Source organism: Macaca fascicularis, chromosome 12, assembly GCF_037993035.2.
Source record: "Macaca fascicularis isolate 582-1 chromosome 12, T2T-MFA8v1.1".
In the NCBI taxonomy this organism is placed as follows: Eukaryota; Metazoa; Chordata; class Mammalia; order Primates; family Cercopithecidae; genus Macaca; species Macaca fascicularis.
Genome location: NC_088386.1, coordinates 13,863,397 through 13,878,401, shown reverse-complemented (window position 1 = coordinate 13,878,401; position 15,005 = coordinate 13,863,397). Strand labels below are relative to the sequence as shown.

The 15,005-nt window shown below is 45.4% G+C and overlaps 1 protein-coding gene across 10 annotated transcripts in view; it reads right to left on the bottom strand.

The window, feature by feature from the left end:
• Nucleotides 1-6,356: 6,356 nt before the first annotated feature.
• The window catches only part of CCDC93 (CCC complex scaffolding subunit CCDC93), a 94,664-nt gene continuing 86,015 nt past the window's right edge, over nt 6,357-15,005 (bottom strand). For 8 of the 10 annotated variants that reach the window (XM_074008890.1, XM_074008891.1, XM_005572961.5 and 5 more), the window contains one exon: nt 6,357-11,183. In XM_074008890.1, the coding sequence (XP_073864991.1) occupies nt 11,130-11,183 (54 nt within the window). In that variant the 3' untranslated portion in view covers nt 6,357-11,129. The remainder of the gene's footprint in view (nt 11,184-15,005) is intronic. The other 2 variants (XR_012421076.1, XR_012421077.1) reach the window with 1 other exon arrangement.

Sequence of the window (15,005 nt, the reverse complement as noted above, 5' to 3'; positions counted from 1 at the left end):
ATACCATTGGACTTGGACTGTAGAAGCAGCAGCGCCAAGGCTCTCAAGAAAGACAGCATAGGTCTGGCAGATGTTGTAACTATGCCTTCTTCCCATGTGCATGGCAGACATTGCCAATTGGTCATGGCTTGGCTCCCCACTGAGCAGGAACCTGGTCTCAGAATCCTTTCCAGGACAGCACTCTAGGCAGCTACTGTTGATTATTTAAAATTAACGCAAGAGTTGAAGCTGATTTGCTTTTCTTTTGTCAATAGTATATTCCTCAGAGGGCTATTCTCAGCACATGGCCCCAGTGGTGTGTTTGGTGGCCCACTCAGAAGACTTTCTCCTTTGTGGAACAGCCCTCTCTACCTCTTTTATTCACCTTACTTAGCTTATCTTCCCCAGGCTCTTACGCTTCCCCAACAGGATAGTGTATGCCAATTTGTGAGAAGATGAGGATCCCTGAAGTTTTGCTTTAAAAAAAAGATGTTCAGTGCAAACCATACCTACTGCATCAGGCTCTCAAAGAAGAGGTCTGGTAATCCATCTCTTCAGTTGTCTAGATGACTTTCTTATCATCAGTGAGAGATACTTCTGGATATTCAGGTTGCTCTTTAGGCCAACTAAATTGGTATTTCTGGGAAGTGAAACCCCAGGCAACAGTGTTTTTTAAAGCTTGCCAGGTAATTCATTTCTAGACTCAGAATCATTCTTATGGTGGACACATACCTGCATATGACACCGAGATAGGAAAAATGATGCCTATTGTAGGATTCAAAACCAACAACCCCTCACCCCCACCCAAAACTGCCATAGTGACTCATGGCCTTCCAGAAAATGTTAAATGTGGCCCAGATGTATAGGAATCCAAGGCATGGACTACATCATCTTGGTCCCAGTTTACCTCATTTTGGAGGCAGAATAGCTGCCTATTGATTAGGCTTTTTAATTTGTACAAAGGATCTGCTCCACCAGTGGTTCATTTCATATCTGAGTTATACAGGTATTCTTCACCCTTACGCTAAATCGTACCAGTATTTTAAGGTTTATTAGAGAATACAGGTCCATAGTTCCTTTTCCAAAGTCTTTGGGACCAGATGTGTTTCAGAATCCAGAATTATTTTTTTGGGTTTTAGAAAGGCATATATAGTATATAAACATTTATGGTATAGTCCATACATTAGAAAACACCCCCGACTGGGTCTAGGACAGCAGCATGTAATCAATAATTGAGTATTTCTGCAGTAAGATGTATGAATATATACATTGTGAGAAAAGGACTAGAAATAGCCTCATATTAGTGCAGGTCATTTGAGTCAGATCAGTTGTGTTGTAAAATGAGTTACAAACACTTGTTTTCTCAACAATTTGTATTTTTGCAATTGTGGATCGTGCACCAGTATAACCTCAAGCCATATACAGTTCCAGTTCTCATAGGTACCAACCCTGTTAAATGAGGGAATTCTGAAGAGTCTGGGAAGAATACATGGTCCAACCATTCCATTGTTGCTAGAGACTGGGCATCAGGAAGGTAATTAGTGTGGTACCCTGGACAGCCTTCTTGGAGTTGTGTTTTGGAATTCTGTTCTTTTTCATTGGAAGATACAGGAAATATTCTTATAAAACTCATCAGTGCATTTCATATAAGGATGCAGTTAATCATCCTATTACATTCTTTGTGAAGTCATGTTTTCTTTTCATGACAATGAGGATTATTAATTGACTGTGTTTCCATTTTCATTTTGATGAAGAAGAAGCACAGAACCAAATTGTTGGCTTAACTCTGGAATTTATATAAAACCCAGTAGCCTACTTATTTGTGTATAATGTTTCCAGCCAGTCTATAATTCCAATTTTAGATTTCCCTATCCTAGTGTTTTATGTTCAGTTTATAGTTTACTGTTGTTCTGCTTGTTTCCTACAAGCCACCTCATATCTCGTGAATTAAGGCAGGGAAGAAATTAATAAGCAGGTGACTGACAACCTGGAGGAGGTGGAACAGGTATGTAGTTACCAAATGATACACTCAGTCATCCATCATTGTTGTCTTTTAAGAGTCAGAGCTCAATCTTGGGTCTACTGAGAATCTTCCCTCATTGACTGAAGGATAATAGGGGGTATTAATAATCTCCCCATCTCTCCCTTCATAAAATGCACATTCGGGAATAAATTTTAAAAGTACTGTTTATTGAGCACCCATCATGCATAGCTGTTGTACTGGGTTTTAAATACAAATGATCACTCACTCCTCCATTCACTCTATAAGGTAAATATAGTCCTCACTAACTATATTCTAAAAGGGTGAGTAGCTTGCCCATGGTCACAGAGTGAATACATAGCAGACAGGTATTTGGACTCAAGTCTGCTTGTTTCCAAACATGAGAAAGATGAAAGGAACCTAACAGAAACCTGACTAGACTCCATGTTTCAACTGTGGCTTGCATTTTGCAGCATGAGATCCACATGAGCGTTTGCAGACTACACCTAGTGAATCCTCTTGCATTATTCTAGTTGGATTCCAGGAATAAGGTTTCAAGGAGAGTCTGGGTGTGGTTGGGTAGGCACCTGTAGAATTTTTTGGTTTACTCTTGCTATTGGATAGTGTGCGTTTATTGTTTATTTGGCAGGGGCTTTGACTTAACGTACTCTCATTATGGAAGCATCCCGGGCAGAAGGAATCACATTTATGTTTAGATTTCCTTAACAGAAAACTATTTGCTTGCCAATTTGGTGGCAACTTCTGCTGGACATTTTAGACTTCAAACTTTTCTTCAGTTAGTAAACCTTCTTCAACTGCTCACAATAATTATAAAATGTTGAATTCCTGAAACGGATTAGTTGATGATTGACTTTATGCAATCATCATAAACTGACTTATGATGACTTATGATTGACTTATGATTCCTTTTAATTCAGAGTATATGAAATGGAATTCTAGTGACAAAAACACATCTGATTTCCAATTAACATTCTAGGAACATCCTTGGTAAGTGTAATGTCTCTGTTCTCCCTCCATCCCCTTTGCCTATAGAACATAACTAAGATGGAGTTGGGAGGCTGTTAGAGGAATTCATCTCCCCCCTGTGTGGATTTATTTTCTTTCTTTCCTTTATTTATTTATTTATTTATTTATTTGAAACGGAGTCTCGCTCTGTCGCCCAGGCTGCAGTGCAGTGGTGCGATCTGGGCTCACTGCAAGCTCCGCCTCCTGGGTTCACGCCATTCTCCTGCCTCAGCCTCCCCATTAGCTGGGACTACAGGCACCCGCCTCCATGCCCGGCTAATTTTTTTTTGTTTTTAGTAGAGGCAGCGTTTACACCGTGTTTGCCAGGATGGTCCTGATCTCCTGACCTCGTGATCCGCCCTCCTCGCCCTCCCAAAGTGCTGAGATTACAGGTTTGAGCCACTGCGCCCGGCCATGTGTGGATTTATTTTCTAAGTTATCACTAAGGTGTCACAATTTAATTGCACAAAGTTCCAGGTCTGTAGGATGGATGTGGCTAATGGAAGAGCTTTATTAATTTGGTCATCTATAACACATGAAGTATGCTACTTTTCTCCCTTTGAATATGGCCTCCATGTTTCTTCAGGCATATCTGAGGGATTTTTTTTTTTTTTTTTTAACTTTTTTGGTGTAGAAACAGGATCTTCCTATGTTGCCCAGGCTGGTCTTGAACTCCTGGCCTCAAGCAGTCCTCACACTTTGGCTTCCCAAAGTGCTGGGATTATAGGCATGAGCTACCGTGCCTGGCCTTGTCTGAGCAAACTTGGATTCTTACAATGGCTGTGCTCTGTGAGCATCTATTCCACATGTAGGTCCCATTCCCAGAAGGCTGCTCTTCTGGCCCCTCATCTGAGTGGTGTGGAGAGGTATCTTTTCAACTCCAGGTCACAACCTATCATAAAACCAGTTTGGGGTTTGCTCAATCAGCTGCATTCTCAATAGTCGTGTGCAATTACTATGAAGTCTCGGTGGTACACAGCAAATCTTTATTTCTTGCTTATATGCCTGAGTTGGCTGGGATTTCACTGATCTAAGGCAGGGCTCTTCTGGGCTTGGTTTCAAGCTGCAGGTTGTGTCTAGGCCTGCTCTATTTGTCCTTCATCCTGTCCTTGGGCCAACAGGGTACTTCTCAAGAGAGCAGGGCAAGAAGGTAAACCCATCTGTGCAAGCATACTTTCAAAACTTGTATCAAGTCAGCTAACAACCCATAGGACAAGCAAAAGCCCAAAGTCAAGGGGAAGTACATTTCACCTGCCATAAAATGGCATCTGCTACGACGGGATGATGGAAAGCAGCACTTCAATGCTCAGCATTTTCAAAACAGGAAAAAAAAAATCAGAGTGTTGTATTAAAAGGGGAAGTATTATCTCATAAAACTTTCATTTTAGTTATATTTAAATCTGGAGTATGCCCTGTATGCCCTGCCCTCCCCATAGTCAACACAGCCTCCAGAGGGATCCTTTTTTTTTTTTTTTTTTTTTTTTTTGACAGTCTTACTCTGTCGCCCAGGCCGGAGTGTAGTGGCGTGATCATGCCTCTCTGCAGCCTTGACTTCCCAGGCTCAACCCATCCTCCCACCTCTACCTCCTGAGTAGCTTGGACTACAGTTGTGCTCCACCACGCCTGGCTAATTTTTTGTATTTTTAGTAAAGATGGGGTTTTGCCATATTGCCCAGGCTAGTCTTGAACTCCTGGGCTCAAGCGATCTCCCCTTCTCGGCCTCCCAAAGTACTGGGATTACAGGCATGAGCCACCGCACTCAGTGTAGGGATGCCTATTAAAATGAAGAGATTGGTTGGGCACGGTGGCTCACGCCTATAATCCCAGCACTTTGGGAGGCTGAGGCGGATGGATCAGCTGAGGTCAGGAGTTCGAGACCAGCCTGACCAATGTGGAGAAACCCCATCTCTACTAAAAATATAAAAGTAGCCAGGTGTGGTGGCACATGCCTGTAATCCCAGCTACTCGGGAGGCTGAGGCAGGAGAATTGCTTGAACCCAGGAGGTGGAGGTTGTGGTGAGCCAAGATTGCGCCATTGCACTCCAGCCTGGGCAACGAGAGCGAAACACCATCTCAGAACAAACAAAAAAATGAACCCAGATCGCATTGATTTCCTTCTCCAAAACCCTCCAGTGGCTCCCCACACAGTTCCCCTTCATGTTTCTCAAACTCACCTGCTGGGTATGCTCCTACCTGAGGGCCTTTACACTTGCTATCCCCTGTGCCTGGAATGTTCTTTACACAGGTATCTATATACTCAGTCCCTCACTAGTCAGTGAGTGAGGCCTTCCTTCACTTCTCAATATAAAATTGCAACCGCCACCAAGCCAGACACTCCTGATACTCTTCCTTGCTTTAATCAGCACATTGAAGCACCACATGCCAATATTTACATAGTTATCTGGTTCGTATGTTTTTTCCGCTGGAGGGTAGCTCCAAGAAGGCAGGTTCTTTTGTCTGCTTTTTTTACTGCTGTATTCTCAGGGCCTGACACATAGAAGAAACTCAAGTATTTGTTGGTCGAATGCACAAGCTAACAGAGGTTCATTTTTCTCATGGAACAAGAATATGGAAGCAGGTGGGCCGCAGCGTGGCTGAGAGGCTTGTCATGCGTTCGGAGAGCCAGGCTCTTTCCACCTTTTCCCTCTGCCAACCTCAGTGCGTTGGGATGTCTCTTTTCATGGTCTCAAGATGGGTGAAATCTTTCCAAGAAGTTCAGCAGTCTCCCCTAAACTGGCCATAACTGGCTTAGACATCCATCCGCAAACCATCTGCAAACCAGCAGTTGGCCAACAGAAGTAAGATTCCCGACTGGAACGGCTGTCATGTTCCTCTCCTGGGGCTGACACACAGCCACCTCGGAGCTGGACAAAACCAGAGTTGTGTTGGTTTTTAAAAGAAGGCAGGGGTGGAGAAGGATCACCCACAGCAGGTTTCCACACAAGATGGGCACGGCTTCGGGAGGATGTTAACAGCCCCCCTGGAATCATGACTCAGAGGTATGCCTATCTTTTGTGCTCCAAAAGTCAGAGGGCCAGGGTTGCACTGTGATGTTTGTGAGATGGAGGGAACCCTGCAGCAGCCCATCTGTCCCAGGGATTAGTCATGTCACCATCTATTTCCCCGTCCCCATCCCTCCCTCTGCTTGACCCAACATGCTCCCAGAGTGTGAGGAGAGCCAGCCCCTGCTTCGCTGCCCCATTCTGTTCTACCGGAAAAGGACACCCCCCTTTGTATGGCCCACTGCCTCAAGACCCAAGAAAGAGTCTCACTACTTTTGAATCAAAGGCTTTATCTTTAAGAAAGCAGATTTAGTGAATCAGAATTTTCTTCCATTTTGGTTCTATTGTTTTAAGAAAAGTAAACCAAATTAAAAATTAAAAACTATTTTTTTAATAGATAATACATGTACATGGTACAAAATTCAAGAGGTACAAAAGGTGTACATTGAAAAGTCATTCCCACCCCTCTTCCCAGAGGCAATCAGGCTGCTGGATTGCTGGGTATCCTCCCAGAGAAATCCTAGGCGTATGCAGGCAGACATATGATATACATGTGTATATGTCTGTGTGAAAACATACGCACACACATACATCTACACATTTTTCTCCATTCCAAACATTAAGATACCATGGGCTTCTTTTTTCCCCCACTTAATCATGCATCTTGGGGACCATTCTATGGTAGTACACACACACAGGATCCACTGTTTTAAGTTTCTGCAAACTATTCCATTGTTTAAGCTGGTCATAATGTATTTAAGCATTCCCCTATACTGGTGGCACTCTCCAACTTTTTGCTATTACAGTGTTTCAACAAAAACCCTTGTACACAGGTACAATTCTTAGTTCAAAAAGCTGATGCATTTGCACTTCTGACAGACACTGTCTGGCTGTCCCCCATGGAGTGCCTACGTGTCACACTCCTGCCACCACTGTATCTAGTGCTGCCACCCACAGCCTTGCACTGTGCTCCCACTTCCTGGTTCACATGGCTGAGACCTTTCTACCCATCAAGTTACCTTTAGATTCATGACACATTTTGAGCCGAAACATACCTTATCTCTAACATTACTGTAGTTCTTCCCTCTCTTTTTCCCTTCTTGGGGAATTAAAAAAAAATAAATCTGTAAAAGGCAATTCCTTTGAAAGATTCAAAAGCTCTGACACCTTGTTTCATCTCAAACTTCAAGGTTACTGTATAACACACTCTAAGACCCTCTAAAGTTGTGAAAACTGTTTACCTGTCCTCAAACTAAGCATCAAGTAGAGGAGAGGTTCAATCTAAATTTTGCTAATAGAGATGCAAAGTTGCCATGTGGAAAAGCCATTTTATCCAACCGGAATTTCCCAGTCAGTCATCTACCCTGAGCTAGATGCTGGGGAGACTGTGGTAAGACAGGCCCTTCCTTTTGTTGCCCAGGGCCAGGCCCGGTGGCCCTGGGCAGGCATGAGTTCGGCACATTTGGGGGACGGATGTTAAGGCTGGTGTGGAGCATCCACGGTATTCCCCGTGTTGTCAAGTATGCTGTAGATCGGGCACCAAATCCTCCAGGAGTTTTGCACATTTATTGTGAGAAGTGGGAATACTACTATAGCACTACCTTTTACAATGCATCTTCAGCCTGTCATAGAAGGAATGCCCTGGACTTCATGAAAAGGATCAAGAGAGGGCGTGGGGGATTCTGAAGATGCACGGAACAAGGCACTTTCCTTGGGAATCCCAACCACGGGGACAGACGATGGCACCCATCCTATGGGGCACTTTGTTGTACTGTTCTGCATTAAGATGTTCTTTTACCTTGAGGCCAACACCAGCCATGAGTAAATCATAAAGTGCTTCCTTAAAGTGTTCTTCCTCAGTGCATGTGTCAACTCAGCATCTGCACTTCAGAGCAAGGGGTCAGGCTCAAAGTAACTGTGCTACTGTTAGATGCCTACCTCCCCTTTAGGGTGATCATCAGTCACCTACAGAGTGGACGAACAAGACCATCTGAGGCAGCAGAAATATGAGGGCACAGGTTATGGCCAGGGCTCACTGTTCAGAGTACCCTTTCAGGCAGGTCTGCTTCGGTCACTAGAGAAGTGACTTGGGCCTGACATCGACATCACAACCCTGATGTCTGAGGTCCCAGGCATGACACTTGGTGAGGTAGTGAAAGGACGGTCTGAAGGCTTCTCCAGCCTCTGCTCAAGGTTTCAGGAGGTCCCAAGGGCTCGGTGTTGTCAGAGAATGCTTCCCATGCCCGGGCCTTCTGGTTGTGCTGACAGACTCAGCGGACACTGGCAGGACCCAGCTATCCTGAAAATATGTAAGGGCTACGAGCTAGAACCATTAAAACGATGAACTTCAGACTCTAACAGAGATACGCTTGACAAACTGGGAATTTGTCCTCTGTTAAAAAACTCCTCAGCGTGACTCTGACGACTGTTTAACACTCTGCATCTCCCTCCAGTGGTGTTAGCTAACCCCAGTCATCCAGTAGAGACAGAGCACAGGTCAAAGATATCAAAATAGCATCTCCCCACGCACCTTGCGATCACCCAATCTTGTCCTGCTCACAACAGCTCTGATTGCGGCTTAAGCAGAGCAGTCCCAGGCACTCCTTAAGAAGCACGTAGTGGGAAGGAGCCCCCAACCCAGAGGCTGGCGGAGACTCCACAGCACTGTGCAGCCTGCCCGCTAGCAACTCCCTGTGCTGATTGAGCAGGGCGCCTGTCCCTCCTGGGGAAACATGGTTCCTCCTGAAGCGCACATTTTACAAAAGTAACTTAAGGATGTTCTTGCTTCCTTTTAACTCTGGAGAAGCCTGTGGGCTTAGAGCATAATGCCACACTATGTCTAGGCATACAGAGAGCCATGGCCCTGGGAAGACCCCTGCTGGCTCTCCAGGTGGTTTCTGAAATGATCAGGGGCCTTGGGGCATCTCCTTAGCCTGTATGGCTTCACTATAAAGTCATATCCTAATTACTCAGAAGACATGTCCACACTGAGGGTTGCCTGCAGCAAGTGTGAAATCTGAGCTCAAACTGGCTTCTGTAGCCTAATTCAAAGTGTATTCAGGCAACAGAAACTGATTCATCCGTAGTAGGCCCTGTGGATAAAAAAAAAAGGGAATAGAGATCTATGGACACCTCTCTATACCAAAACCAAACCAAATGAAACTCCTGTGAAACACAGCTCAAAATAAATGCCTGCACTTTCAAACAGAATTACTGGCTGCTTTGGATTAATCATGCTGTACTTTCCCCATGAGCACAGAGGTGGACTCCAGTAACCCCAAAATGTCATCTGCCTCCCTACCATCTGTGGACAAATATTCGAATAACTGCCCCAACTGCTCACAAAGTTCAGTTAGCCAGGGGTGGGCCTACAAGCTGCTTAACAAGATAACGCAGATGTTTCCCTGACTGAAATAATTTCAAACGCAGTCAAAATTCTGTCTCCTTCCCCTGCCCTCAAAGTGCCACCTGTTCTTTTGCAATTACTGCTTCAACTTCACCCAGCCCTTCAAAACCCCCACATGACTGCGGCTCAGGGCCCAGCTGAGGCGGAGCTGCACATGGCCCAAGAAGCGCCCTCACGTGGCAGTTTCTATTTGCAAGCTGCTGCTTCCCCCTGGCTCAGGCAGGCCTTGCTGGCCCTGGCACTGAAACCAGTGGCTGTTTTTAATCCAGCACGTGTGTGTGTTTTTGAATCTGTACATGTCGGCCCTGCTTAATCACATCCATTAGGGAACTAAAAATGAACACATTTCTGTGGCTGCTGAATGCTCCAGTTGCTTGACATGTTTAAGCTTTTGTGTCAAGCTTACTGTCCAAACCTGCCGCCTAGTATGTTTGCAAGATTTATGCAGAATGGAGCACAAACCTACTGAACATGACTGAGTTACCAGACTCCTGAGGACCAGGGCAGCAGGAGCTCCGTGTCTGATCTGCACTGGTTATTTCCAAGGATTAAAGTCAACCATCAGCTGCCCTTCCAAGGCCCTCCAAAGTCTAGTCTCAGCCCTACTTCCTAGATGGGTCTCTGAAGCCTCCTGAAGAGACCAGTTTATCCCCTCCTTTCCCAATACGCATGCCTTGCACTCCTCTGCATCCTCTTGGGTTTTTAATCATAGCGTATTTTCATTTAAAACAATCTTCCTGCCTGTCAACATCCAATTCTCCCTTTAGATTGGGCCCAAATGCTGCCTCTTCCAGGAAGTTTCCCTGGATCTCTGCAAACCCCACTGCTCTTCCTCCTGACACCCTACTTGCCTTGAGTGCAGGGAACAGTGTCTCTCTCTCTCTCCTGGCTCAGATCATGACCCATCTGCAGTGTAGCCTCATCGAATGTGCCTTCAATGAGGGGGATGCACAGCCCCTCTGCATGCTGTGACTCAAATGAACATTGGGGCAGGGGAAGGTGTAATTTTTATTGAAGTGTCCTCAGCACAAGGTCTGTTTTCAATTTTCTGAGAAATAAACCTGAGTAACGTATAAAAATGAAAATGATACTGAATTTTCATTCCAGTTGCTGTCACCAAGCCTGCTGGTTGGCACCTGGAGGAGCTGGGAACAAAAGGTACCATGGCAGGTGAAAGGCCCAAGTGACCAACACTACATGGGCTGATCATTTCAGCTACATGCCTTCTGTTTGCTGAAAAACATCTCAGATGGTCCAGTTCTGTGGTCAAGTGTGCTGTGTATCTGCCTCCCTGGGCCACCTGCTGGGTGCCTGTGCAGTAGGAACTCTGTTTTACATGTCTCTGAATCTTCCTCAGTGCTTATTTCTCAGTGGGTGCTCAATTAATACTTGCTAAACAAATGAATTCTTCTTTATTCAGAGTCCACACAAATACAGGTACCTTTGTAAGTGCAATGTTACTGGAGACATAAAAGTTGATCAACAGAGAAAAGTACTGCCGACATTCTTCACAGGATGACGGGTGTTATCCAAGCCACATGTTTACGGTCTGATTCCATCAACAGCAGCCAACAGAGATGAATGGAAGCAAAGAGGAGAAAGAAAACATCCAGGTTGTTGAAACCATTACACCTGCATCTCTCTACTGTCGCTTTCAGAACCATTTCATGATCTTGTAGTTGATACACGGTGCTTAAAAGTAAAATCAATGACATACAACCATGGCTGGGGATGTTCAGGAGGCCTTCGCTTTCACCTTGGACAGCAGCATCTCATTCTTGCGGCCCTCCTGGAGGAGAAGCAGAGTATAGAGAGAGTGGTGACTACATTAGCGCCCATGTGAGGCCAAGATGGTCTCAGTGCCCTTCCCATATCCCTATGGGAGACATCTCCTGGCCAACCCAGTCTCTTGGCATGCTGCCGCCAGCATGGTGAAGCTTCCTGATGACCTATGACATCAACACCAAAATAACTATAATGATGCTCCATTTCTGGGCTGTCAGACTGAAAACAGGATGAGAGGATAGGCACTGTCATTCCTAAAGACTTCATGAAGTCTATGAAACATCAAGAGGATAGAAGCAGAAAGCACACTTATCTGCCAGTCTTGGCATACTATGGTGAGTGAGTGGGGAAAGGCTTTGGAGACAGCAGCGTAAAAAGAGAGAAAAGGGAGCCCTAGTTTACACAGCAGGCAAAACACGTAGAGTTCTAACAACAGTGAAGGTTAAGAATATTCTTGTCTTTAAGAAACTCAGAAAATAGGATAAAAGATATTCATCAAGAGATAACGGGGCCGGGCGCGGTGGCTCACGCCTGTAATCCCAGCACTTTGGGAGGCCAAGGCGGGTGGATCACGAGGTCAGGAGATTGAGACCATCCTGGCTAACACAGTGAAACCCCGTCTCTACTAAAAATCCAAAAAATTAGCCGGGCGTGGTGGCGGGCGCCTGTAGTCCCAACTACTCTGGAGGCTGAGGCAGGAGAATGGCGTGAACCCGGGAGGCGGAGCTTGCAGTGAGCCAAGATCGTGCCACCGCACTCCAGCCTGGACGCCAGAGCGAGACTTCGTCTCAAAAAAAAAAAAAAAAAAAAAAAAAAAAAAAGATAACCCGCCCTTCCTTAAAACCAAGCTGTATGAAATCAATGGCGTGTGCTACAGGTTATCATTGAGGGAGGTCACTGCCCCAACCTCTGCCTGTAGAATCTGACATCCAGTGGCATAAGTCACCTCTGCATCATTTCATGTTCTGGGGTCATCTTCAAAAGCTTCTAACTGCGCCTCCTGCCCTCGTTCCACTGGCCTTAGTAGCTCAGGATGCCTCCATCTGCTAGCAAACCTCCAATAACTCCAACCCCATTCTCTGGGCAGGGTCACAAGGAGTCCTGCTTTTAAATTGGGAGATAAAAGTGGTAGCAGAAAGGGCCCGGAGAGGTAGAGCTCACAGGCTTGACAGTGGTCAGGCCTCCAGGGTCCGTGTTTTCCTGGAGGTGCATTTATTGTGGGAGAAAAACTTTCACTCTTGAACCTTCTGCACTCAAAACCCCCATGGTCAATTTTTCCACCTCCCTGGGCCAGGGTCAGCTGCTCTCAGCTCTCTGGAGGTCCTGATCTTTTGGCGGTGTGATGGCAGCATGACCACAACGACCTTGGTCTAGCTAAGGCTAGTGCTGGCTCATCTACAGGATTCAGACATATCTTTCACTCAGGGAACAAGGAAACAGGTGGGTGCTTGCCTTGGTGGTAAGGCTGAAGACTGTGAGGCTGTCAGAAGCAAGGCGCTCTGACACTTTTCAGCACCTTTTTGGGGGGAGAGAGGCAGTTCACGGGGAGGGCGGTGGGGGTGACAGAAATAAGGTGGTGCTGGGTCACATGTTATTTTCTTTTAGAAAATAACAAAGTTTTCCTTTTTAAAATGGATTGAGATGTACTTGAGGGAAAAAAGACTCCAGCTTAAAACAAATGGAGGGGAAGAGATGGAAGAAGAAGAGAGCGCTACACTATTATGTTGTTATACTACACTCTCTACTTGTGTATTTTTGAAGATTTCCATAACAAAAATATAAAACGGTAAATAAGTTTAAACTGTCACCCACCTCACCATTTAAATGAGGCAAAAACCACCCAGAAGCATCCGAACTCTACCGTGGGGAACGGTGTGTGTCACAGCGCACTAGGTGATGCTCATACTTTTCGGTAGAGACAGCCTACAATGTCACCTAGTATGTGAGCCTACAGAGTCATAGTCTCGTCTCTTCAAAGCAAATATAAAAGAGGCGCTTTGGCTGTTTGTTTCTAGAAGAAAAGGGAATGTCTCATCACCTCAGTCTCCTTCCTGCTGAAAACTCTATCCAGGCCCACTAGGTGCCAGACAGAGAGCTAAGTTCACTCAAGGTTATGTACCCAAAGCCAGCTTCACAAAAATGTAGGGTTTGAATTCATCAGTGCTATTGAATTTAAATCTTAGTTTCATGACCTGATGAAACTGTGGCTTAGAGACACTATTCACTTAATACTGTGATTAAGGTGATGTCAGAGTACATGTTGTTTCCTGGCAGACTTACAATTAATCAGCTCTCTCAGGGCAAGTCAACGGGATTTTAGAGAAAACCCAATGTCTCTAATGAAGAAGCTTCTGAAACCAGAGAAGCCTGGGAGTCAGGATGCAGGCATGACTTGGTACCTAAATGGTGCCCATGGCACATCACTGTTACCCATTTAACGTGGGGTAAACCAAACCCAACGAAGGCAACCGCTAAGCTGGCAAAAAAGCTGGCAAAAAACCATCTCGTAGACAATAATGTTGTGTTTTCCATGAAGAATAATTATGGCACACTACAAGTGCTTGGGCCCAGGATGCAGTGAGAATTTAGAATGTAAAAACCAGTGAGAGGATGGTGAGAAGGCAAAATAGAGGGTGCTGGGAGAAGGCTCCACCCTGGATGAAAGTCCAAATTAAACTGTAATGTATAAAACAGAAAAGCAGCAGAACTAGTCTGGCTGAAGATATGGGGTAGAGGCTGTGAAGTAGCAAGCAAGTCCCTATCATCACCTCCTCCTCAACACCTGTGGTGGCCCCAAATTACCTCGCAGGAGCTTGTGGGAGAAAGTTTAAGATGCTGGAACCCTGACATGTGGTTGCCAATTTTAAATTTTTGCCAAGTAAAATGTTAAAAAAAAAAAAAAAAAAAGGACTACCCACCATCACAATTATTTTCTAGGACAATTTTAACACCAAAAAATAAAAGGACATGCTAAATGCGTGGTGAAATATATTTAAATGAAATATGTAAGAACATATTTCATCCCCTCCCCCTCTTCTGACTTGCTTTGGACTCAGGGAAAGAGGCCCGGCAAGAATCTGGTCTAGGTGTCTTAGCTGGCTCTGGAGGAACCACCCTCTGTGTCTGGTGTGACAATGACTGCCAGCACAGGTGGGAACTCAGACCCAAGCCACTTAACACCTCTGAAGGAACTGGTGCTTCGGAGGTCATCCTAAGCTCTCACCTGAGAGCCTGCTGGGCGAGAATGAGCTTTTCCACTTCATTGTCAATTGCTTTGACAGCTTATACTTATCCTCCTCAACTTACTTGCTTTTTGTTTCTACACTGTCAAAAGGGTGTCTCCAAGCAAAATTTGAGATGCAGTTCTCCTTTTGTGAGTTTTGATTAAAGGGAAGGAGGAGCTCTGAGTAGGGCAGCAAATTCCTAATTGTTCCCTGCCAGTTCGCTCACCGGCCCTTCTGGGACCTCAGCTTCAGTCTGTGCTAGCCTCAAAGGAGTCCCAGACTGAGCCGCAGACCCTCTGCTCCCCATTCCTGCACTGCTATGGCTGAAGAACTCTTTCTTCCCATGGCTACGTCCTGCCCACCCTAGAGGGCCCTCCCGGACCACACCACCTAAACCAGTCTCCTCACACGGCAAAGTCTGGAATTGTTACTACTTATTTGTTATGACTTGTTCTTAGCTTGTTATCCGTCTCTCCCACCACAGTGTATGCTCCTTAAGGAGGGGGAGGTCTGCGTTACAACCTGGCATCTGTCCAGGGATATAGTAGGAGCTGGAACACTGGAAAAGATGAGATTTTGAAATGCCTATGGGATGTGGCTTC